At 47.0% G+C, this 23,403-nt stretch overlaps 2 protein-coding genes across 8 annotated transcripts in view; one reads left to right on the top strand and one right to left on the bottom strand.

Annotated features, from left to right (window-relative positions):
* The window catches only part of ninl (ninein-like), a 30,025-nt gene extending 23,045 nt beyond the window's left edge, over positions 1–6,980 (bottom strand). The window contains exons 1-7 of one of the 6 annotated variants that reach the window (XM_085295974.1): positions 6,781–6,980; positions 4,792–5,003; positions 4,604–4,700; positions 3,891–4,081; positions 1,548–1,605; positions 1,001–1,083; positions 789–932 (exon numbers count right to left, since the gene is read on the bottom strand). In XM_085295974.1, coding sequence (XP_085152100.1) covers positions 789–932; positions 1,001–1,083; positions 1,548–1,605; positions 3,891–4,081; positions 4,604–4,700; positions 4,792–4,974 — 756 coding nt within the window. In that variant the 5' untranslated portion in view covers positions 4,975–5,003; positions 6,781–6,980. The other 5 variants (XM_085295975.1, XM_085295980.1, XM_085295976.1 and 2 more) reach the window with 5 other exon arrangements.
* Positions 6,981–15,137: 8,157 nt separating this feature from the next.
* Positions 15,138–22,244, top strand: aifm2 (AIF family member 2, ferroptosis suppressor). 2 transcript variants are annotated; one of them, XM_085295986.1, is made up of 9 exons: positions 15,138–15,268; positions 18,678–18,851; positions 19,068–19,183; positions 19,274–19,393; positions 20,544–20,636; positions 20,914–21,022; positions 21,096–21,248; positions 21,460–21,660; positions 21,737–22,244. In XM_085295986.1, exons 2-9 carry the CDS (start codon positions 18,680–18,682, stop codon positions 21,886–21,888), a joined length of 1,116 nt encoding a protein of 371 aa, XP_085152112.1. In that variant the 5' UTR covers positions 15,138–15,268; positions 18,678–18,679; the 3' UTR covers positions 21,889–22,244. The 2 variants fall into 2 exon arrangements, with proteins under 2 accessions (XP_085152112.1, XP_085152111.1); XM_085295985.1 differs by lacking the exon at positions 15,138–15,268 and adding an exon at positions 17,961–17,983 and having other exon boundaries at positions 19,051–19,183.
* Positions 22,245–23,403: the final 1,159 nt, after the last annotated feature.

Below are 23,403 nucleotides of genomic sequence, written 5' to 3'. Positions count from 1 at the left end.
CACGCACATCTGTGTGTGTGTGTGTGGACGGGTATTAACATCTTCATGGGGGCCAAAAATTGGTAGTTTACTATACTTTTGAGGACAAACAGCCCTCATGGGGATCAAAATCCCCACGAGTTTGAAGGCATTTTTGAGACTCAAAATGTGGTTTTAGTTTCAGTGTTACGTGTTAGGTTATGGTCAGGGTCAGGCATTCATTTGTATGAGATCTTTGGGAAAGCGAGTCTCACTCGTTCTGCCTACATTTCAAAATAAGAGCACATCTAACTGCTCAGAGTTTCTGGGTTCAGTCTGAGTCACCTGACTGTAGCAGCACATGGCGGCGGCAGCGCTCATCCTCTCCATCCTCGCAGCCTGTGATCACGATGGCCTTTACCTGTCTGTGTGCACTACTACCTGCTCACCTGCAGCCACCACAGCTGATTGGACTGATGAGCTCCAGCTGCGCAGAGCTTCCTGACTGGCTGAAAGGAGGCGAGGAGGGCGGTGCTGCGTTCAGGAGCTGCTGGGACATTCTCACTCTAAACACAGCTCATCGATCTGACTGACATTATTTCTAATATTCAGCTTCTTCCTTTTTTATTCGACACTGAAATAAAATGTTAAGTAATTTAATGAAGCTCACAGTCTTTATCTCAGCAGTGAGACGTTCAAGGTCAGGGTCACTCAGGTCTGAGGGGCGGAGTTATTGACACAGGTGAAGCAGTGACCTCATTTTCTTTCGTGGAGTATTTCAGCAGCTCTGACTTCGGCTGCAGACTCTTCTCTGAACGTGTGCGCCTCACCTTGTGTGGCGCTCTCAGGTCAGCTTGTCGTACTGGGGTGGAACAGGTGATGGGGGTGGAGCCACAGAGCACCTTCTTGAATTCCCTAATGCTGACCCTGCCGTCTAGGTCGGGATCCAACTTCCTGAGCAGCACGTCCACTTCCTGTTTATGAGCAGAGAGATCAATACAGATACTGATGTCATCACAAAGGGCGACGGTACACACCTCACCTCAGTGTGCAGGTGTTGCAGACCCAGGTGTTCGCACACCAGCATCAGCGCGTGTCCTCCTGGCTCCTCCCCCTGGTGGTGACCTGCAGACAGACACGTGAACCTGAGCTTGAACACGGAGGTTCTTCCTGCATTGGCCTGCTGAGAACAAGCTTCTAAACCTTCATCTCTACATCTGAGCGCGCTCCGTCGCGGTGTGTGGACACCGTGCTGCTGAGATGTGTTCCTGTCACGTCGGTATGTAACTTTGATGAACACAGTTTTGGTAAAAAGAAAATAAATAACTATAAATAAACTATGAAGACAGATTTATCACTCAGGAAGACAAATGTACAAACAGGAAGTTGTCACCAAGTGACGGTGTGCAGTACGATTGCTGAACGTCAGAATAAAAACACCCAGAAACAAAGAGAAGGGAAACGTTCAGCAACAAGATGTGTGTGCGTGCGCGAGTGTGTATGGAACCAACAGCAGCAAGAAAACTCCAATAATTAATAATATTGGAGTTTAATAATAATTAAACTCCAGCGACAGGACGTGGCGGTACCTTTACACTGAAAGGATGTCTCCTTCTGACTTCCTGCCTCCTCGTCAGACTTCAGGCTCTGCAGTGAAAACATGAAGGTCAGTGATTGCAACACACACAGACACACACACACAGTGAAGCCAACAGCTATTGGAAAAAATTCCTGAGCAGTCGTTACTTCTGCCGCACTGAGCATGTTATATATTTGTGTGTGCGTGCTCACGTGCACACTCCTGACTGTCACGCTGAAGAGCTTAGCGTGTAAACCCTCGTCCATCGGGACATTCACGGGACGGGACCTTTAGATCAGGACCTTTAGGACGTGTTTTGCTCGCAGATTAAAATGTTTAAATATTCGATGAAGAAATCTTCAAAAACATTCAGAATCAGCTGATCGCTGCACAGCTGAAGTACTGCCATCAGCTTCACATCCATCACAGTCCAGTGATGGACTCTCTGCAAAAACAGTTTCACTGACAGACACAGAGAGATTATATCAATTATAAATTAAATAATAAATTATAATTCTGACTGAAGTGCACACTCAGGCCTGTGAGTCCCGTTCAGCCATGGCTCATCTCTGCCAGTCAAACACACTTCGTATACTGAACTGTACATTTATTGTCTTTCAAGAAGTCATTTTTATTCAGTGTTTTCATAAAAGCCTCATTTTTATGCATTTCTGCTACTATGGAGAACACGTGAGTTGAAGGACCAGTTGGAAACCTTTATCCAGCTGCTGATGTTGTCATTGCTGAGCTCTGCAGTCGGCCCTCGAGGACTGGAGTTTGAGACCCCTGCTCTCGCTTATTTGGTTGCAGTTCTACTGAGATTTAAAAATAGACATGCAAACAGGATCGTGGGCGCTGCTCTGTGGGCGCTGCTCTGTGGGCTTAGGCCATGATGTCCCGTGGGACACGTGCTCTGTTTCAGATCCAAATGAAAACTCTCTGATGTTCCTGTTACTGTGTCAGTCTGACTCTCAGCATTTTACCCTCTTATGCAGACTGATTGATTCACCACAGCTGTGGTCACACTGTGAAAACGTGTTTGGTGAGAGGTCGCCGACCAGTCTCCAGGCCTTCCACTGATCAGTGCAGGAGGAAACACACGGACTCATGAAAGAGGCCAGTGTGTCTGCAAACTCAGGTACAGCATGAGGACAAAACTGAAGGCACCACGACGCTGCCCCAGCCTGGAGGGACAAAGTCCAAATCCATACTCGGCACCTCTCCAGCACCAAAGTGAGCCGCAGAGAGTCAGTTACTCGAGGTGAAGACTGCAGTCAGACCATTTCCTTCTGAAAAACTGTCCAATGCCTCAGACAAACCCAGGAAGAAAGGAAAGGGTGGCTCTGGTGTAAAGAAGTGATGAAGAAGAAGAGGTGGAGTCGTGTTCCCGCAGCAGAGCCGCTGCACTGAAGCTGTTTCACATTCTCAGTCAGCAAAAACTAAAAGTGAGAAGCAGCAGCCAAACCAGCGGAGCGTCTGCCAGCAGCCGCATTCCTCACAATCCCACTTCCTGAAAGACCTCCACCGCCCCGAAACCGCCAAACCTCCTCCTCCCCCCTCAGGTATTCACAGCCTCGGCTGCAGAATTGCAGGAAACCTGAGACCAGCTGACTTCACACAGTGAGAACCAGACCGCAGCTGCAGCCTCACCGATGCAGAAACATTCAGAGGTCAGAGGTCACAGCATCGTCACGGCACGAGAACAAAGTGACAAAGAGCTGAGTAAACCTCCTCCTCTGCAGGGACTCCGCCCTCTGCGTGCAGCTGAAAACCTAAAACCAGAAACTCTAATTAGAGCTGCAGCTCCCGAGCGCCTCGGCCGGCGCAGACACACGAGATCCAGGCGACGGACGACGGCGGGACCCTGCAGCGCGGCACGCACACGCAGTTTCAGGTGTTCAGTCAGACAGCATCACTGCAGTACGCTCACACGTACAGGAAGCCCACATTCAGGGCGTTCCCACAGTTTTTAACTGAAACTCCAACCAAACCACTCGAAAATGACTCCAGAGCTCAGAGTTCTAATTACTTTAATTGCAGGCAGACCTCCAGCCGCCATAAACATCCTGACGAGTGAACCGAGTCACATGACCACACCTGGGCGTCTGATAATGTGGCTTCATGTAATCCATGAATCGAGGCCCGAGCTTCCAACCACGGACGCGATGACAGAGACCGACGTGACATGTGCCAACATGTGACTTCTTTGTGTTGATTATGATTTTAAATTCTTTATCAAGCTAATCACTCCGGCCAGCGAAGAAACAGACCACAGCCGGGTTAGCGTCTCAAACTCAGTCAAAGGAAAGAAGAACAGGAAGTCAGTGTTTCAAAATAAAACTAGCTGTCTCACCTCCACGCTTTCCAGTGACGTCGCCCGTCTCAGTTTGGCCTTTCGGATGCCGGTCGGTGACGAGTCTGAGGCCTCCGCTCTGGATGGCGGAGAGTCTTCTGAGTCACGGGTAAGCGCGGCGTCGGGTTTACTGCGGCGGCCGTAACGCTTCGCTCCTTTCACCAACTTTGGCTTCACCTCCTCTGGAACAGCTGCAGAGAGGAAGAGGAGCAGCCTGAGTGGGTCAGCAAGACGCCGCTGCGACACTCGCAGCCAGAATGTGCCAAAGAAGAATCCTCCTCGGACTTTAACCAGACCACCCAGCTCCTGCACGTCTGCAGCCTGCAGACGCCGTTTATCTGCGCTCTCTGTCCCAGTTCTACATCCAAACTGTTCAGAGGGCCGAGGATTCGTGCGGCGTCCTGCTGCGCCACAAACACTGAAACCATGTTGGGTCATAACGAGCTGCTCAGTGTGCTGTGGTGTCAGCGACCGCAGCAACACCAACACGGCCGTCGGCTGTCTGAACATGTAAAAGCCCTCACACCTGCATTGCTGCCTCAGAGCCATGATTAATCCAACACAACACCCTGAAGGTCACATGACTTAAGGTTTACATCGCGCTATAAATAACATGAAACCAAACAAGAGATCAGCTGACATCCATTTGTGTTCCCCAATCATGAACCTCTGACCCCTGACCTCTGTAGGCCTGCCCCCTTTCTATGTGTCACCTGGCTCCAGGTAGCTGCTGTCATCCTCTGATGTCCCGAAGTCCAGAGAGCGGGACAGCACGGCCACAAAGCCCTCCTTAAACTCCTCGAAGTTCACCTGAAACACAAACACTTGATTTCATTGAAAGCGCCACACAAATACTGCGTGTGTGTGTGTGTGTGTGTGTGTGAGAGAGAGAGAGAGTTACCCGGCCGTAGCGCCTCTCTCCCAGCAGTGTGGCGAGCAGCAGTGGCAGGTGAGCGTCCAGCTGCAGTTTGCGGCACAGCGCCGTGAGCTCCTCTCGGTCCAGGAAGCCGGTCGCCGTCGTGTCGCAGCTGTCGAACTCGGCCTTCAGCTGAGAGACGTAGCGGCTGTGCTCCGCCTCCTCCATGCCAACGCATCACACTGTGGCGCCCACACCTGGAGGGAAAACACAGGTCAGGCAGAGTACAGCGAGTTATTCATGTGTAGTTTTGGTCTTTCAGCTGAAACACAGCGAGGTCAGTGACAGGAGTGGTTAAACTTCAGACTCTCTGCTTCCATTTAAGAGCTTGTTGAACGACCCTTTAAAGCAGCGGTCTCCAACCTTTTTTGCGCCACGGACCGGTTTATGCCCGACAATATTTTCACGGACCGGCCTTTAAGGTGTCGCGGATAAATACAACAAAATAAAACTAGTACCGGTACCGAAAAAAAGAAGCTTTATTCATAACACACGTGAAAAGACCCAGGAAAACCGAGTAAACGATAAAAACGATAACAAAATAACGCTGGAAACCGATAAAAACCCTGAAAACGAAACATTTCACGCCTGAGCCTCAACTCTCGCGGCCCGGTACCAAACGACTCACGGACCGGTACTGGTCCGAGGCCCGGGGGTTGGGGACCGCTGCTTTAAAGTATTACTGCTGTTTTTACCCAGAGTGCACTGTTTTCACAGGAAGACAACATGGCAGGATGATCCCAGGATGCTTTCTGTGGAGACCGTTGAGGTGACTCTCATCCCAAGTACAGATGTGATTTTAAGAACCCTCCGTGCCTGGAAGCCCGGGACTGCGTGCTGTTCATTCCACATGTATGACCCTGAAACACGCCTCGGCCCCTCCCCCATGCCTCTGTTACATCATCAGTGCTCCTCTTATCTGTGCGCTGGCTGTTTCACCATCATCATCCTCAGCACACTGCTTCAGCCTGGAAACACCAGACTTATTGATACGTGAGACGTCTGTCTCCATTAAAAACAGACGAGAGCTAAAGCACTCATCGATCGATCGTCCACGGACCGTGTTCTGATTTTTTTTTTTATGTTTTGGCGATTACTTCAGTCATTTTGTCACAGAAAAGGTAAATAAATTACACACACTGTATATAAAAATGGACCCCTCCCTTTGTGGACATGCTGAAGTGGACCTTTAACTTTGTGGCCTGTGTGTGATCACCTGGCTTGGCGCTGTTATCAGTCTGCATCCACAGACACCTGCTGATCAGTTCTCACTAACATCCAGTCAACATCCTAGAATTTCACTGCAGACCCAACCTGGAGCCCGTTCTTCTTGGAGGCCCCATTAGTACAGTAACCTCACAGCAGCCATGTCATTGGTCAGATGATGTCATTAAAACGGCTGAGGATCTCCTCTGTCACACCAGCCCTCTACACGTCCTCCTTCTCCACCTCCTCTGAGCACCTCCTCTTTTCCTCCTGCCAGTGTGTTATCATTGATCATAAGCTCTGTGGTGATCCTCCAAAGTTAAATTCAGCTCGTATTTGATATTCTTGTATTCGATTAGTTATCAACACCCTGATCAGTGCAGCTGCTGTTGTGTTTTGTGCTACAACAGTGGACAATGAAGTTGTTTTGAAAGCGACACAGGTGTGAGATACCCGAGCAGGAGTTTAACGTCAGCTACGGTCAATGTAAACACGAACGTTTCCGGAAACCCCCTCGGCTCTGTCCGGAGACTCTCGCGAGCTGAAGAAGCTTCACCATGGGAACAGAGTCGCGAGCCGCGGGAACAAAAGCCAAAGAGCCAAAAAAAAGTACAAATAAATCAATAAAACACCGAAAAACTTTTTTTTTCACCCCTTTAAACTCCCGCTTCTAACGGAGAGTCTCCCCGGTAACCAGCTCACGTTAACATTAACCAGATGAAGTTAACGGTAACCGTGAGTCCGGACGGGTCGGTAGGTCAGTCTTACCGCGGGAAAAGTTCTCCTCCTCCGGTCAAACTTCACGTTTCCTCCATGAACGGCCTCCCGGAGCTCCGCCGTTAAGCCGCTGAGCACAAGTTACCGGAGCCGCAACACCGACACACCGAGCACCCCGAAAACCACACACAGGGGTATTTCCGCTCCGCCTTCACAATAAAACACAGCGACGGTGCGGCATTTTACCGGCAGCGGAACCTTTCAAAATAAAACACAAACAAACAAGAAATAATAAGATAAGTTTAAAACTGTGAATTACAAATACTCAAACATAATAAATAAGAGGAAATAACAGGTAAATGCACACATCAGTGTACCCCACCTGATTGATGTCACACCTGATCAGCCTCAGGAGCAGCTCTGAAACTAAACGTTACAACAACGCCCTCTGACCTGAACGACTCTTTTAAAGAAGCTGCTGGAGCACCAGAGTCCTGAACACTCAGTGACTGGACTGACACACACACACACACACACACACACACGCACACCCACACACACACACACCCACACACACACACGCGCACACACACACACACACACCCACACACACCCACACACACACACGCGCACAGTATATGTATGTGTGTGCGTGTCCATAGTTCAGCTGAGACAGTGTCCTTCACCCTGCCAGGCTAAGTAAACAGTCTTCCAGCCAACCCAGGTGGCCTTGTACACAGCAAAATCTCCAGTGTTAAATTAACACTAGAGAGTGTCTATATGGGTCCACACTGAGCAGTGCTGGTTTTCTAACACTGGAAAATAACTCAAAATGTTAGAAATATTCCAGTGTTAGAAAACCAGCACTGCTCAGTGTTAGTCTTTGTTAATCTTCAAAACTGACTAGGTTACTTTTAAACATATAACACTGTCAAAAGTGTTAATTTAACACTGGAGATTTTGCTGTGTAGGGAATGGGAAGAACAGACTCAACACAGTCGTTATCAGGGTGTTGTTGTTCAGCTCCAGCCTTGAGCCCACAGCTGGCGCCGAAGGGGTAAATGGTAAATGGCCTGTATTTGTATAGCGCTTTTACTAGTCCCACTAGGGACCCCAAAGCACTTTACACACCCAGTCATCCACCCATTCACTCTCACATTCACACACTGGTGGAGGCAGCTACAGTTGTAGCCACAGCTGCCTTGGGGCGCACTGACAGAAGCGAGGCTGCCATATCAGCCCTTCTGGCCAACACCAGTAGGCGGTAGGTGAAGCGTCTTGCCCAAGGACACAACGACCGAGACTGTCCGAGCTGGGGCTTGAACCGGCAACCTTCACCTTGTAACCTTCCGATTACAAGGCGAACTCCCAACTCTTGAGCCATGATCGCCCAAGAGGGTAGCCGGATTATGATGTAGATTTGTCTTTTGCAGCAACTCAGGAGAATTTCAAAGCTGTTCTTTAACACTCCAACACTGGTCTCTCAATCTCCCGTTGGAGAACTGCGAGCTTCCCCACGATGGTATCAAACTTGCTGGTGTTGTCATTCTTTTGCTCAGAGAGCCGATTCTGCGAACTCACGACTGCAGTCAGCTGTTCCACGATGTAATCCAACTTTCGCTCAAAAGTGTTATCATTTATCTGCAGTTTATAAACACAAAATAACGTCATATTCTTTGATTTTTTTGAAAAGAAGAAGAAACAAAACATAGTCAAATTAAAATTGTCTTAATCTGATCAATGAGCAGCAGAAATAAAAGGAGCGAGTTATTTACATTTAAATCCATATTTCGAGATCAACGTGCTGGTAAACATGAAATGTTCAGAGTTTTTGTTTTAGGTCATTAAATGAATCCTCCTGAGGAAAGAGATGAGAGCCTCTTCTCTCCATCAGACAGTAAATATGTCAGGAAGCTGTAACAACAACACAAAGCAAGACAGTTTCATTGACGGTGACGTTTAATTCTCCACCCGCACCACATTATTACTTACTGAGAACTGCTTTAACGCGTAGTCGAGCAGGTGTACCTAATGAAGTGTTTGGTGAGTGTAATCCCTGTTTGTGTGCTGGTTTTGTGTGTCAGTGACAGTCTGCAGGGAGATTCAGTGAGGAGAGAAGAGCACATGAAACAGCCTAAAGGAAGTCCTCAGTAAACGAGAGCAGCGCTCTTCCTCAGCAGCTTCTTGTTTTGTTTTTTTAAACTATTTTAGAGCAGAAATCTGTGAGTCCTGAAAACACTTTGAACTGAGTTTGTATTAAATAACCTGTTTAAATAAACTTTAACTATTTTCCAGCTTTTATTTTGAATAACAAACCCGCTTCCGGTTTGATTAAAAACGGTGCAGTGTGGAGTTGAACCGCTGGGGGGCGCTAACACAGCATATTTGGATCCTTTCCTGAAGTAAAAGAACAAAGAATAGAAAATCCTGTTCAAAGATTTAAAAAGAATAATTTAACGATGACTTCAGTTCAGTAATGAGTCTGTAATTGTTCCCATCACAGTTACTGTAGCTGAGACATCAGGTGATCTTTGTCCACATCTGTGTGACGTGCTGTGAGAGAGCAATCGATATTTTATTTCTATAGCACATTTAAAAAGGACAGTATGCATCAAAGTGCTTCACACAAGGTAGCAAAGCAGATCACAACAAAGGCAACAAAAACATTTTAAAAAATTATAGTTACAGTTACTGTGACAGTTACAGTTACATAGCACAACTGCAGACCAGGTGGAGGTCCAAACTAATTTGCTTCAAAAGCTAGAACAGGTGAGTTTTTACTGGAGATGGCACGATACCACGTTTTTATGTCCGATATCGATACCGTAAATTTGGAAATCTGCCGATACCGATGTGAATCCGATATAGTGTGTTGTTAATCAATAAAACTGTTTTTTTAATATCTTGCTGTTTTTGTATAAGTTCATACTCAAGTTAAAAAACAAAACACTAAAGCTATTCTGTTATACCTGTATGCAAAAAATACACTGCACCCAAATATTTCATAGTTCAGCAAAACTGATCAATCTAATAAACTTAAACCTGCACCATCCTTCTGGTATTTTAAAGATTAAGCAACCTGACTAATAGGGGTGCAAACTCCCAGCAATAAATAAATAAATAAATAAATAAAAATAAGGAACCACCCCCCACCTCATGATGCTTAATCAACACAATCAACTATAATTTGATGCAGTGGGGGAAAAAAAACACAGAAATCAATTATTTTTCAAGAATAATTAAATAGATTCAACATCTTTCTTCTACAGAACTGCAGACTGCACAGATGGTTCCCAAAGGAAAAAGTACTATAGCTTACTAGGGTATATTAGACTTAACAGTTACTATATACAGTAATGGACTTCTATATATTTTTCATCAGAATAAAACTTTGGGTGTCAGATAATTATTTATTAAAAGCTCGACATTTTAAATGAGAATAAGAAAGAAAAGTATGTCTTTGTGCCCCCTTTTCCCTGTTAATGCCCTATCGGCCCCCCTGGCTAAACTTTGCTAGATCCGCCCCTGCACAGTTACCAGCGTCAGCTACATAGAAAAAGATCCTCGAGTAGAAAGTAATATTAAATAAATTCTAACAACAGCTTATCAAGCTTAAACGTGCTGCTGTTGTTCAGCCGCTGGTTTCCTGTTTCTGCTGCAAAGTGGGCCAAAAGCAAACAAGAGAGACGATCAGCTGATCATTGATCAGTTTCAAGATTGAAGTAGCAGCAGGAGAGAGAGAGAGCGAGAGGCGGTCGCTCCATAGGTTGTTAAGCTTAACGCAGGAATGCTTTACAGACATTCAGAGATGAACTTACACACTTGCTTTACTTCTCTCAGGGAAAACTTCCTCGGAGTTTGGTAGCGAGGCTACAAATACGCACAGCCGCTCTATCACGTGAGCACACTGCTCCGATGTGCTACAGTTATGAGCCGAGTTGCGCCGTGTTGCAAGTTTTGTGAGGTGGTTTTGTGATATTTAATGGATCGATTACATTTTTTATTTCTCTCTGATATCCGATCCTGTAATTTACGTCAGTATCAGACCGACACCGATACGTAATATCAGATCGGTCCATCTCTAGTTTTTACCTGTGATTTAAACGATTAAATGGAATCTGACATGCGGACATCGATAGGAAGATTATTCCAGAGACTGGGTGCGACGATTGCAAATGCTCGGTCCCCTCTAGTGTTTCGTTGGGGAGCAGACAGTTTTCAAAGACGTTCATAAAAACTATAAATGAATGAATCAAGGTAAACAGGTGCACATTCGATACACACCTGTGAAATAACTGATATAAACTGGAGGTGGCGCAGTGGTTAGCACTGTCGCCTCACCATAAGAAGGGTTTGAATCCAGCTGCTGGCTGAACACACTCATCAGGTTAACTGGTGATTCTAAGCTTGTCGCTGGTGTGCCGCCCCTCACCCTATGACAGCTGAGTTAGGCTCCACCTCCCCGTGACCCTGACTGGGGAAGAGGTTGGATGGAATGATGGTGAAGATATGAAGGAGACTCTGAGGGCAGAGATCAATCAATCTTTATTTATATGTGCTACATCTTTGTATGAAAAGATGTAGCACAAAGTGCTTTACATGGTTAAAAGCAGCCCACCCCTGTGAGGGTCTGTGGGCAGGGTCTGTGAGGTCAGTGGGGTCTGTGGGCAGGGTCAGTGGGGTCTTTGGGCACTGTCTGTGAGGTCTGTGGGGTCTGTGGGCATGGTCTGTGAGGTCTGTGGGCAGGGTCTGTGGGGTCTGTGGGCAGGGTCTGTGGGCAGGGTCTGTGGGCACGGTCTGTGAGGTCTGTGGGCAGGGTCTGTGGGGTCTGTGGGCAGGGTCTGTGGGCAGGGTCTGTGAGGTCTGTGGGGATGTGTGACTCTGATTTCACTCAGATTTTGTTCCAAAGTCAAAAATGTTTCTCGCACCGTGTTTTAGTTTGACTTCAGCTGAGCTGGAAGAACAAAACCACAGAAGAAGACGATGTCTGCTCCTGCACAGGTGGGTCAGACTTACACAGGTAGACGTGCACAGGCGAGGCGAGGAGTCCATGAAGACCTCATCGCATGCTGAGATATGTTTTTGCTCTGAGGACATGGTTGAACAGGCTCCACCCACCTGATTTCCTACTCTCCATCTTTTATCTACAGTCTGTGGCTGCGTGGCAGCGTGTGACTGGGAGCAGCTAATCATTTCTTGTGTTTCTTTAGACTGGTAATGACCTCTGACCCCGAGGTCTCTCATGTTAGAGTCTTTGACCTGTTTGGTGACCTGTGATGTGCAGCAGGCTCCTCCTTCGGGGTGACAGTGATCTGAGTTTGCAGTGAGCACCTCCTCTGACCTTTCCCCGTCAGCCGAGTTTCAGCACGAGGCAGAGAGCGACTCTTTCACACACTTAGAGAACAGCGACATGAAGTCGTGCTGAGTCACAGCAGGTCAGCAGCTCTGCCTTCACCACCACGCCCTCTCCTACATGTATGCTGTATAACTGTGACAGTATGATTGTGCAGGCTGGAGCGTTAGCCTCTCTCTGGTGTATTTGAGCAGAGTTCAGCAGGTAAATGAAATCATTTGAATTACGAGCTGTGTTATAAAGTGTTTCTGAACATTGTAGAAAAGAAGAAACTTTGGTGGATGTTTCATAAAACCAGATTTTGTAACCCTCACCTCAGGAACAAACAGAGCTGCACTGATCAGGGCTGGAAGGTTTACCCACAATGCACTTTGTGGCGTTTTGACCAGTGAAAGAGTTTATTCAGACTGTGACGGATCCATGACGCTGCGGTTACAGACCAACAGCAGACCCTGTGTTCACGCAGAGATTTCTGAAGAAGGATTAAAAACACTGAGAAATCTGGATCCAAGTGCGCGCTGCAGAGCCGCCGCAGGTCCTGTTTGACCACATTCACTGATGATGATGTCACATAAGCCATGTGTGGCACTGGTTTTAGATCAGGTCTGCACAGTAAACGTTCCAGCACTTAAATGAGGTTTATGACGGTGAGAAGAAGAAGAACCGATCCCCCTCCCCTCTCCATGAAAGGTGACTGTGTGGAGAGGGTGTCCTCCTCTAAGTTCCTCGGCACCCACATATCTGAGGACCGATCTTGGTCCACAAACACATGAGCCCTGGTGAAGAAAGCCCAGCAGCGCCTCCATTTCCTGAGGGTCCTGAGATGGAACAGGCTGCAGACTGACCTCCGTGCCGTGCCGCTATGGAGAGTGTGCTGGTGCACGCCATCCCTGTGTGGTACGCTGGTTGCACAACAGCCGATAAGAAGAGACTCCAGACAGTCATCAGAACTGAGACTCACATTTACTACATACAATAATGGATTTCTATACATTTTACACCAGATAAAAACTTTGGTTGTAAGATTCAGATAATTATTTAATAACAGACATTTTAAATGAGAATAAGAAAGTATTTCTTTGTGCCCCCCTCTCCCTGTTAATGCCCCACCTGCCCCCCTGGCAACACTTTGCTAGACCCGCCCCTGCACAGTTACCAGCTGTCAGCTGCTTAGAAAAGGATCCTGGTGTTATTTGTCTCTCAGAAACAGTTCATAACTTCAACTCATCCATGTCACCTAAAAGGTAAACCTGTTTCTCCATCACAGCTCTGATGATTCAGTAAGGACATCTCCTGGTTTCATTTTCATGTTTCCCTCTCACCACATATCCAAACCGACATCATGACCAGCAGCTTTACAGCTGTGGCTCCAGCAAACATCAGCTGATACTAGAAATTAATATTAAATACATTCTAACAACAGCTGATCAATCTCTTATGTAACAACTGAAAATAAAATAAAATAAATAAACAATAAAAACAAAGGTCAATCAAATGGACCAATACAGCAAGGCTGGGATGGTCCACTGGGTGTAGTAAATCCGTTGGGCATCTTTCTTTGCCTTCAAACAATAATTCTGATGGCAAAAGAACCAAACGGGACAGGCGGAAAAAAATAAATGCTAACAACAGCTTATCAAGCTTAAACGTGCTGCTGTTGTTTATTCGATGGTTTCCTGTTTCTGGCGCAAAGTGGGCCAGAAACAAACAAGAGAGAAAAGCCGATCAGCTGATCATTGATCAGTTTCATGATTGGAGTAGAAACAGGAGAGGGAGGGGAGAATGAGAGGCAGCTGCAGCGTAACGACGCAGAATAACTCCGGCTTTGTGTCTTTGTTCCATTCTAGCTGAAGTCTGAGACAAATCACGTTCCTCAATATGGAACTTTAAAGTTCGACCTCCTCGGCTGTAATTGGTCCAGCCCAGAGTCCATCATGACCAATTGGCCAATCCACCCCCTTTCATTGTTTACACCTTTTCAACAAAAACAAACAAAAAACACGATGAAAACGAAGAATCAGCATCGGCCCGTCCAGCTGTGGGGTCTTCACAGGAACATTGGTTAGCACGGCTGCCTCGCAGCAAGAAAGTCCTGCTTCCATCACCTGCCAGGCCTCTGTGTGGAGCGGACATGCGGGTTCATGTGTGTGTGGGCAGTTCGAGGGCTTCGGCGTGAATGTCTCTGTGTGTAGCTGGGATAGGCTTATCCCCCGGTGTCCGAGCTGTGCCTGGTATGGCCTCATGAGTGCTTCTGTATGTAACAGTGCTGCACTGGGTTAGAGTCACACCTTTGCCTTCATGAGTGCTACCCGAGTAGATACAGGGCCGATACTGCTGAGACCAGTACCGAAATTTTAACCTATAAAGGCAGCGTATGTACGGCAGAGCAGTTTGTCGTCATTTATGACATGAATCATCATTAATATGCAAATTCTGAACATGTTGTAATGATTGTTACAAAAACACGTGTTCTACGCTCTGAACCAAGAAGAACCAACGCTCCTGTCAGTGTGTATCGACCTGACACCAGTGTTGGTATCAGTACTGGGAATATTTGGATGGAGCTGCTGCAGGTGCAGGTGTCGCGCTGTAAGCATGCTTATTTTAACATGTGCGTCGGGACGGACTCACTGCTGCCTCTGCTGGACATCAGCGGAGCTGTAGCTTTCATGTGGCTTGTGAGGACATCTCTGGCTCAGAGCCATGAATAAATCAAAGGGCCTTAAAAGAAAATAATGATCATCTGTCAGCGCGCCCCAGGGTGGCTGTGGCTACAATGTAGCTGCCATCACCAGTGTGTGAATGTGTGGATATGTAAAGCGCTTTGGGTCCTTAGGGACTAGTGAAGCGCTATACAAATACAGACCATTTACCATTTACCATCATCTGATCGGTTTTTAAAAAATTATATTCTTTTACTCCTCACTAATAAAGTTTTACAGACCGCTCCCATCACAGGAAAACTGCTTTATCATAGGTTAAAGGTCACGCCTCGCCTTAAAAATAATATTTCCTACAGCACCTGAAAGCAGCACGCCTACCTCCGCCTCCTTCATGGGGAGCCGGGCTGTGATTGGGGGAGAACTGGTGTCATCAGAGGAGGAGGAGCTCGGTAAGAAAGACGCTGCGGTCAGACAGCCGCGGAGAAGAAGACGACGACGTGACCGAGGCGCGTACCTACAGCAGGTGAGTTCCTCCCGGTGTTCCAGATCTACTGGCGTTTAGATCAACTGGCGTTGGTCGGACAGATGTGCGGCAGTCTTGCGTTTCAGGAGCTGCTACCGACAAACCAGCAAAAAAACGCCAAATGTGTCACCTGTGACACTTGTGAGGTTGTCTCAAACACACTCCGTCAGTCTTGATGCTGTTGAACAACAAAATGTTTAAAATGTGGCGAGTTTACCTGGTGATATCCTCATGCGCGACGCGATCGCGAAAACAGCAAACAAGTAACACCACGCCGATGTTGTTCACAGGACAGCAAGAGTAAACGATCGGGAGACTCTTGTCGTCGTTATCGTTCCCCTCGCACGGTTTATTTCTCCGGTTTCAGCGTTTTTGCTTCACAACTACAGCGAACAGTTTACTTTGTGCACTAACATGGACTCGAGTCAACCAGCGCCACCTCTGGCCAAGTGCCACAGCCTACAGCCAGATCAACCTGTGACACACATCTGCACCACGTTTGAATTCGTGTCATGCACATTTGTACCTTTCAATTGTGTCTGTTTGTGCGTCATGCAAATAAACCTTTGGAAAGAATGAAATGATATCATGTATTTATTATCAGCCTACATTTGTACAAAATGCCAAATGACATACACATAAGAATCACCATCCTGATATCAATACTTTTGCCCATACGAAAAATGTCGTGAACACACTAATATTTCACCAGTGTTGTAACATCACATGTCGTTAGCGTAGTCTGCCTGTGTCTTCCCTCTGCAAACAAACATGTTAGAGTTGGTTGTGATATACAGTCTGCATAAGTGTGGTCAATCTAATAAACATGTGTAAGGAGATGGCAGTTACTGTGAATGTACAGCAGGTGATTAGTAATAAACAGTCAGACAATGACTCTGACAACCTCATTCAATCTTGCAGACTGAATGCACCTTCTGTGGAAAGTGGTACTACACAGTGTTGTGGACAAATGTTGTGGGTGCTAAATAAACAGAAACAAATGATCCCTGTTGTCTTTGCTTACTGATTGTTTTTAGTGTTGACAATCCACATTGCTGGCATTGCATCTTTCAACATGTTTGTGGGCAGATTTGGATGTACCAGGGGTTAGTGCAGCCACTCAGCCTCTACTCAATGTGATCATAGCAGCAGGTGCAGATGTGTCACAAGTTAATCTAGTAGTGGCCTATGGTCATGTGTTAGTGGTGGGAACAGTCATATCCACTCACTCTCACTGGCTGTTTATTACTAATCACTGTGTAACTGCTGTGAATTCACAGTAACTGCCGTCTCCTTACAAATGTTCATTAGATTAACCACACTTATACAGACTGTATATAACTCCAGCCATGTTGATGAATTGCCTATATTGGCTGGAAATATTCAATTTCAGGGAAAAGACACAGACAGACGATGCTTACAGGATGTGATGTTACAACACTAATGAAATATTGATGTGTCATATTTGTCCAAGGCGTATTTCATTGTTATGGAAAAAGAGAATATTAAAATCATGATGACCAATTGGAGTGGTGATTTCTATGACTTTGTGTATATAATTTGGCATTTTGTACAAATGTAGGCCAATAAGGAATATATGATATCATTTCATTCTTTCCAAAGGTTTATTTGCATGACGCACAAACAGACACAATTGAAAGGTACAAATGTGCATGACACGAATTCAAACGTGGTGCAGATGTGTGTCACAGGTTGATCTGGCTGTAGGCTGTGGCACTTGGCCAGAGGTGGCGCTGGTTGACTCGAGTCCATGTTAGTGCACAAAGTAAACTGCTCGCTGTAGTTGTGAAGCAAAAACGCTGAATTCGGAGAAATAAACCGTGCGAGGGGAACGATGACGACGACAAGAGTCTCCCGATCGTTTACTCTTGCTGTCCCGTGAACAACATCGGCGTGGTGTTACTTGTTTGCTGTTTTCGCGATCGCGTGGCGCACGAGGATATCACCAGGTAAACTCGCCACATTTTTAAACATTTTGTTGTTCAACAGCATCAAGACTGACGGAGTGTGTTTGAGACAACCTCACAAGTGTCACAGGTGACACATTTGCCGTTTTTTTGCTGGTTTGTCGGTAGCAGCTCCTGAAACGCAAGACTGCCACACATCTGTTCGACCAACGCCAGTTGATCTAAACGCCAGTAGATCTGGAACACCGTTCGCGCGGGCAGGTGTCAGAGAGACGGGCTGGCAGCGGCAGGTAGCTCACGTGAGGCCGGTGTTCCAGATTAACTGGCGTTGGTCGGACAGATGTGTGGCAGTCTTGCGTTTCAGGAGCTGCTACCGACAAACCAGCAAAAAAACACCAAATATGTCACCTGTGACACTTGTGAGGTTATCTCAAACACACTCCGTCAGTCTTGATGCTGTTGAACAACAAAAAGACCAACGCCTGTTAATCTGGATGCTCGAGCAGGAGTTTCCTGCAGAGTGATGAAGAGGAGCAGCAGAACCTACACGTACTCATCAGTTTGTAGCCTACTCGATGAGTCCGATTTAGAACCGGAAAACCGAGGAAGTAAACGTCACCCGATTCTATCTGCGCCACATGTTTGGCGTACCTGTACCTGCCTCACCGCCCGCATGCCTCTGAGCTCACAGCTGATGCGTCGATAAGACCATCTGAGCAGCTCAGGCTCACCTGAGGACACTGCAGGTGAGCAGGACCAGCTTCATCTCCCTGTGAGTGATGCTCAGGTGAGCTCTCAGAAGATGGAGGGGGTGTGGTCTGTGTACACCTGTAGAAACACAGGCTGAGATTAAAGTAGTGGGCGTTATGTAATCAGCAGAAATCACAGCCTGTATATAAAAGATGGCAGCGGTGTGTTTGAAGCTTGGAGCTGAGTGTTGTTGGAGCTTTTGATAGTCGACGGTTTCAGTTTGTGAGACGTCACAGCGTTTATTCTGCAGCGTGGTGCCGGGGGGGGGGGGGTTGACCTCATGGTGCCCCACTGTGGACACTCCCCTATGGACACGCCCCTGTGGACACAGCAGAGTTACTGTTTGTTCTTTTGGCTGAAATTCATTCAAAGGTGTGCTGAGTGTTGCTGAAAAGGAGCAGTGCATGTCCACGAACATGAAGCAGTCGTTTGGATTTCATGAGCAACGAGCAACTAGTCAGTCACTGTTTAGCCCCGCCCTCTGACAGGACCAAAATAGACTTCCTGTTTGATTCAGTCAGACCTGAAAGTAGCGACAGAGCAGAAACTCATCAGGACAGAGTTTACTGAGGTCAAAGGTCAGCTGAGCAAAGCAGACTTCAGAGTGGGCGCCCTCTGCTGGGCGTCAGAGAGAATGCAGGTTTAAGAAGCTTCAGACCTCTGGGGTGACGACGTCAGGTGTGGTCAACCTGTAGTAGTGACTTCGTGTGTGTGTGTGTGTGTGGCTGCAGAGATGGGGGGTCAGGTGTCAACCGAGGGTGTCCACGTGGTGGTGGTGGGCGGAGGATTTGGTGGAATCGCTGCAGCTCAAGACCTGAAGTATCGAGGATTCAGCTTCACTCTGATCGACATGAGAGACGCTTTCCATCACAACCTGGGCGCTCTGCGAGCCGCCGTACAGCCAGGTACCATGAGCACACCTGTACAACCTGTCCACACCTGTACTCACCTGTTCTCCTGTCAGTTCTAAAAGTAGTTTCTGGTACTTATATTATCTTCACTTTAAGATGACCTCGTCGACTGTTATTCTTCTATCTTGTTGTGTTTGCTGATTTTATTCTAGATTTATGTTATTTTTACACATTTTAATTTAAAAAAAATTAGTGCTGTGCTGTGTGCAGGCTTTGCTCAGAAGACCTTCATCCCGTACGCCGAGACGTTTGGCGAGAGCTTCGTTCAGGGTCGGGTGGAGCTCGTCGACACAGACAGGCAGCTGGTGATCCTGGAGGGAGGGAGGGTGAGGACCACAGCAGCTCCCTGTGGAGCTTCTTCTGCAGCATGAGGAGGAGGTGAAGCTGCAGCTGAATCTGTGTCGTTTGTGCCGCAGGAGATCCAGTACTCCCACCTCATCCTGTGCACTGGCACCGACGGGCCGTTCCCCGGGAAGTTCAACACGGTGGCGTCGCATAAGGAGGCGGTCCAGAAGTACGAGGACTTCATCAGAGAGGTTCGATCCAGGTTTTACTGCTGTTTGTTTAGAAGTTATTGTTATTTAACCTTTTTTGGTTGAATTTCAAATCTTCATATTTAATAATTTAATACATTTTAGTTTGAACTTCACCAGCAGAAAAAATACTGCCATGGAAAAGTTCATGTAAACGTAGATTTAGAGTAAAGTATAAACTCTACTCTAAAAAGTACATTAATGTACAAGTTTTATACTAAAGTTTATCTCTGTACTGAAATAGAACTGTCCAGTATTAGTGAGTGAAATTAGTTTTATTTTATTACTTAATATTTTTTCAAAACCGTTTGTTTTATTATTGTAATGTTTAACGCAGATATACATACACAAGTGTTAGAACAGCCCGTGTTTCCAGTTATTTATTGCAGTTCAGGTCCGATGAACAGCTGGAAAGGTGAGTGGTGAACAGAGGCTTAAATAAAGGTAAGGTTAGCTAAAACTGAAAGAGAGTACAAAAAGGCCTTTTACAGGAAATACAACACGGGTTAACTGAGTCCTGTGGGACCAACCGGGCGTAGTGGTGGTAGACGACCAGGAGACGGCCGTAGTGACAGATGTAGTGATACTGAACAACAGCAACCTCAGGAAGAAGGAACACGAGAAGCTGCAGGAGTACCAAGGGCTCAGAGAAGAGCTGCAGGAGATGTGCAGGGTGAAGGTGACGGTGGTCCCAGTGGAGCACTGGGTGCAGTGACTCCCAAACTGCGAGAACGACTCCAGCAGATCCCGGGAACAACGTCGGACATCTCTGTGAAGACGAGCGCAGTCCTGGGAACAGCTGAGATACTGCAGGACCCTCAAGCTGCCGGGCCTCTGGTAGACCCGAGCAGGAGGTTTTACTGCAAAGCTGTTTTGCAGCTGACGTGTCAGATTGTGTTTCTCTGTCTGGTTTTTCAATGTTTCACACGACAACAAAAACCCAGAAAACTTCAAGAAGTCAAATTAAAAATATGTAAATTCCTCACGCTGTGTGTCTGTGTGTGTGTGTGTGTGCACGTGTCTGTGTGCGTGCGTGTGTGCGTGCACGTGTGCGTGCACGCACACACGCACGCACACAGACACGTGCACGTGTGCGTGCACGTGTCTGTGTGCGTGTGCATACGTGGGTGGGTGTCTGTGTCTTTGTGTGCAGGTTCAGGCTGCTGACTCGGTGTTGGTGGTCGGCGGAGGATCGACCGGTGTGGAGATGGCTGCAGAGATAAAGACAGAGTATCCTGATAAGAAGGTGATGACCTTTGACCTGTCTTCCACAGCATGTCTTTGTCCCGCCCTCGCCCCCGTCAGTCTCGCCCTCAGCCTGCTTCTGCTGGAGTCTGCTTCCTGTTAGATTTGTGTGGCCAAGTGCTTACTCAGCCGTGGTCTTCAGATTGGTGGAGCTCCTTGAGCTGACTGCGCTCGAGACTTTGCACTGTATAAATAAAACTGAATTAAATTGACCTCTGACCTCTGCTGCTGCCCTTTGAACGCTGACCCCGCTCTCTCCTCCGCGTCGACCCCTCCAGGTGGTTCTGATCCACTCCAAACTCGGGCTGGCTGACCCGGAGCTGCTGCCTAGCATCAGGCGCGAGGCCAATCAGGTTCTCTTGGAGAAGGGGGTGGAGCTTGTGTTGGGTGAGTTCACGCCTGCAGGTGACGGCTCACGTCAGCTCGGGGTTTGGCTCACTTTCCACCGCCGTGTTTTCAGGACAGAAAGTGAGCAACTTGTCGGAGCTGCCGCTGAACACGATGACGAAGAACACGGAGGTGATCACGGACCACGGCGAAACGCTGGTCACGGATCTGATCATCTGCTGCACCGGGCTCAAGATCAACTCTGCAGCCTACAGCGCCACCTTCAGTAAGAACAGCAAACCCACACGCACGGAGGTCATTTCCTTCTTTCACTCCACGCTGCGGTTTGACCACAGGGTCGCCCGACGTCACTCTTCTTACTTACAGTGTCACAGGAAGTGATAATGCCGAGTCCCGCCTCTGCTAGCCTGAAAAATCACGTAGACATTTATTTTTAACGATGGCTGCATTGATCAGCGACTGGTTTCTGCTCACAGATGACAGTATGGCTGAAAACGGGGCCTTGAAGGTCAACGACCACTTGCAGGTCGACGGTTTCTCCAACATCTTCGCCGTGGGTGACTGCACCAATGTCAACGAGCCCAAGACGGCGTACAACGCTGGCTTCCACGCCGCTGTCGCCGTGGCCAACATTGCCAACAGTGTGAGCGGGAAGGAGCTGACTTCCTATCAAACAGGTATGCGCTCACCATGCCGGGCTGTTGGTCACCTGCCTCTGTTCTCTGGCTGACTCGAGTTCTTCCTGGTTGCTAGGTAACGTCACCATGCTGCTGGCGATGGGCCATGACGACGGCGTGGGTCAATACAACGGCTTCAGGCTGCCCCGCTGGTTCGTCGCCTGGGGAAAAAGTCGAGATGTCCTGGTGTGGAAGAGCTGGAAGGAGATGAAGCAGAAACAGCCCTGAGACTCTAACTCACGCGCATGCACGCACACGCGTGTGCGCATGCACGCACACATGCCAATCATTTATAACTGGGAAGTGCATTTTCTAAAGAAACTGCAGTGTGAATGCTTGAATCTGAATGTATGCACTGAAATGAATTAATTGCTGAATTTTAAGTTAAAAAATTTGAATGAGAAAAAAAACAGAGTTTAATCTGAAAACAAAAGTGCTGAAGTGCTAAAAGCTGACATCCACACAGAAGTTGGAAAATAGCTGAAAATGTTTTAATTGTAAATTAGAAAAACCTCAGAAATGAGAAAAGAAAATTTAAAGTCAGAAAACATCTGAATGAATATTAAAAGTTCATATTCTTTTTACTCATTCAGTGATTCAATGTGATCCCTCCACTTGGATCCACACAGTTTAAAACGTTCACATCTCTGAGCTTTGAAAGACTCGGTGTTGGAAGAGAACAACGATGGCTGTGATTTGAGGGTAAAATGATGGCTGTAGAGCAAACACTGGACACAACTTGGAGTCGTATTGACAAAATTCTTTCACCGTGAGCGGCAGCAATGTCCAGTCTACCAAATTCTCAGTTTTCATGCCTGTGGAGTTTATTATATGGGCGTGACGACAGTGTAAAGACAGCCTGTACTTCTGATTTTCAAACCAACTTTCTGAGCCCTTTTAACATTAGAGTCTATGGAAGAGTTGGAGGGAGGAGGCTGTGCATCGGTAACATTTACGAAAGAACCATAACACCTAGTACAATAGTAAACACATTGGATGAAAGAGGACAGCGATGGCTACATTTTGAGGGTAAAATGATACCTGTAGAGCAAACGCTGCGGACACAGCAGCAGTTTAAAGGAAGATTTCAAGATTAATTTCTTTCCTCCTCTCACGCTAGCGCCAACATTCCGTCCCATACACATAAACTCTGAAACGGCTGAAATGTTTTGTTGAATAAAGTTTTAAGTTGAGCGGTTTTGAAGGAGACAGCATTCAAGCATTCACACTAATCTCACGTAAACGTCTGCACAGAAACGTTTCTTCAGATCTTGATGAGGCTGCGTGACTCGCTGTAAACTGGGCTCCAGTGGACCCGCCACGTAACGTTCGTCCAGGATCAACGTCACAACCAGCCAATCAGGTTGTGATGTCATATGTATGGTATGTGGAGGTGAAAGAGAAAAATGCCTTTGTTTATGTAAAAGTATTCTGGAACAAATATTAAACATATGAAATATTTTTTATTAATTTACACTATATGGTAAACATTATCAAGCTAGGTTTGCTGCTAGCCAAATTCAGTTAGCCCTGTGATATCTTTAATAGCATTAGCTAAGCTCTCGGCTTTACATGCTGCCTGCAGGTTCATCACCGCTGCTTTTTTAAACATTAAAACTTTATTAGCATCATAATCCAGACAGCACAGTGACTGTAGCAGGGCCCTCAGCAGACACCTGAGGCCGTCTGGGACATGTACTGTTTTTACACGTTTGCAATAAACGAGTTGAAGAAACGCTGAGT

The sequence above is a fragment of the Mchenga conophoros genome, linkage group LG13 (genome assembly GCF_057382185.1).
Source record: "Mchenga conophoros isolate Kocher_MC1m ecotype Shallow Benthic linkage group LG13, M_conophoros_male_GT1.1, whole genome shotgun sequence".
NCBI lineage: Eukaryota > Metazoa > Chordata > Actinopteri > Cichliformes > Cichlidae > Mchenga > Mchenga conophoros.
Note: the sequence above shows the minus strand (reverse complement) of the source record. Positions and strands in the feature narration are given on the sequence as shown.

Bases quoted from the DNA above. Each gene is read 5' to 3' on its own strand.
- aifm2 (XM_085295985.1), top strand. The intron at 20,637-20,913 runs GTGATGACCTTT...CGACCCCTCCAG, and splicing joins CAGAGTATCCTGATAAGAAG to GTGGTTCTGATCCACTCCAA. The intron at 21,661-21,736 runs GTATGCGCTCAC...CCTGGTTGCTAG, and splicing joins GCTGACTTCCTATCAAACAG to GTAACGTCACCATGCTGCTG.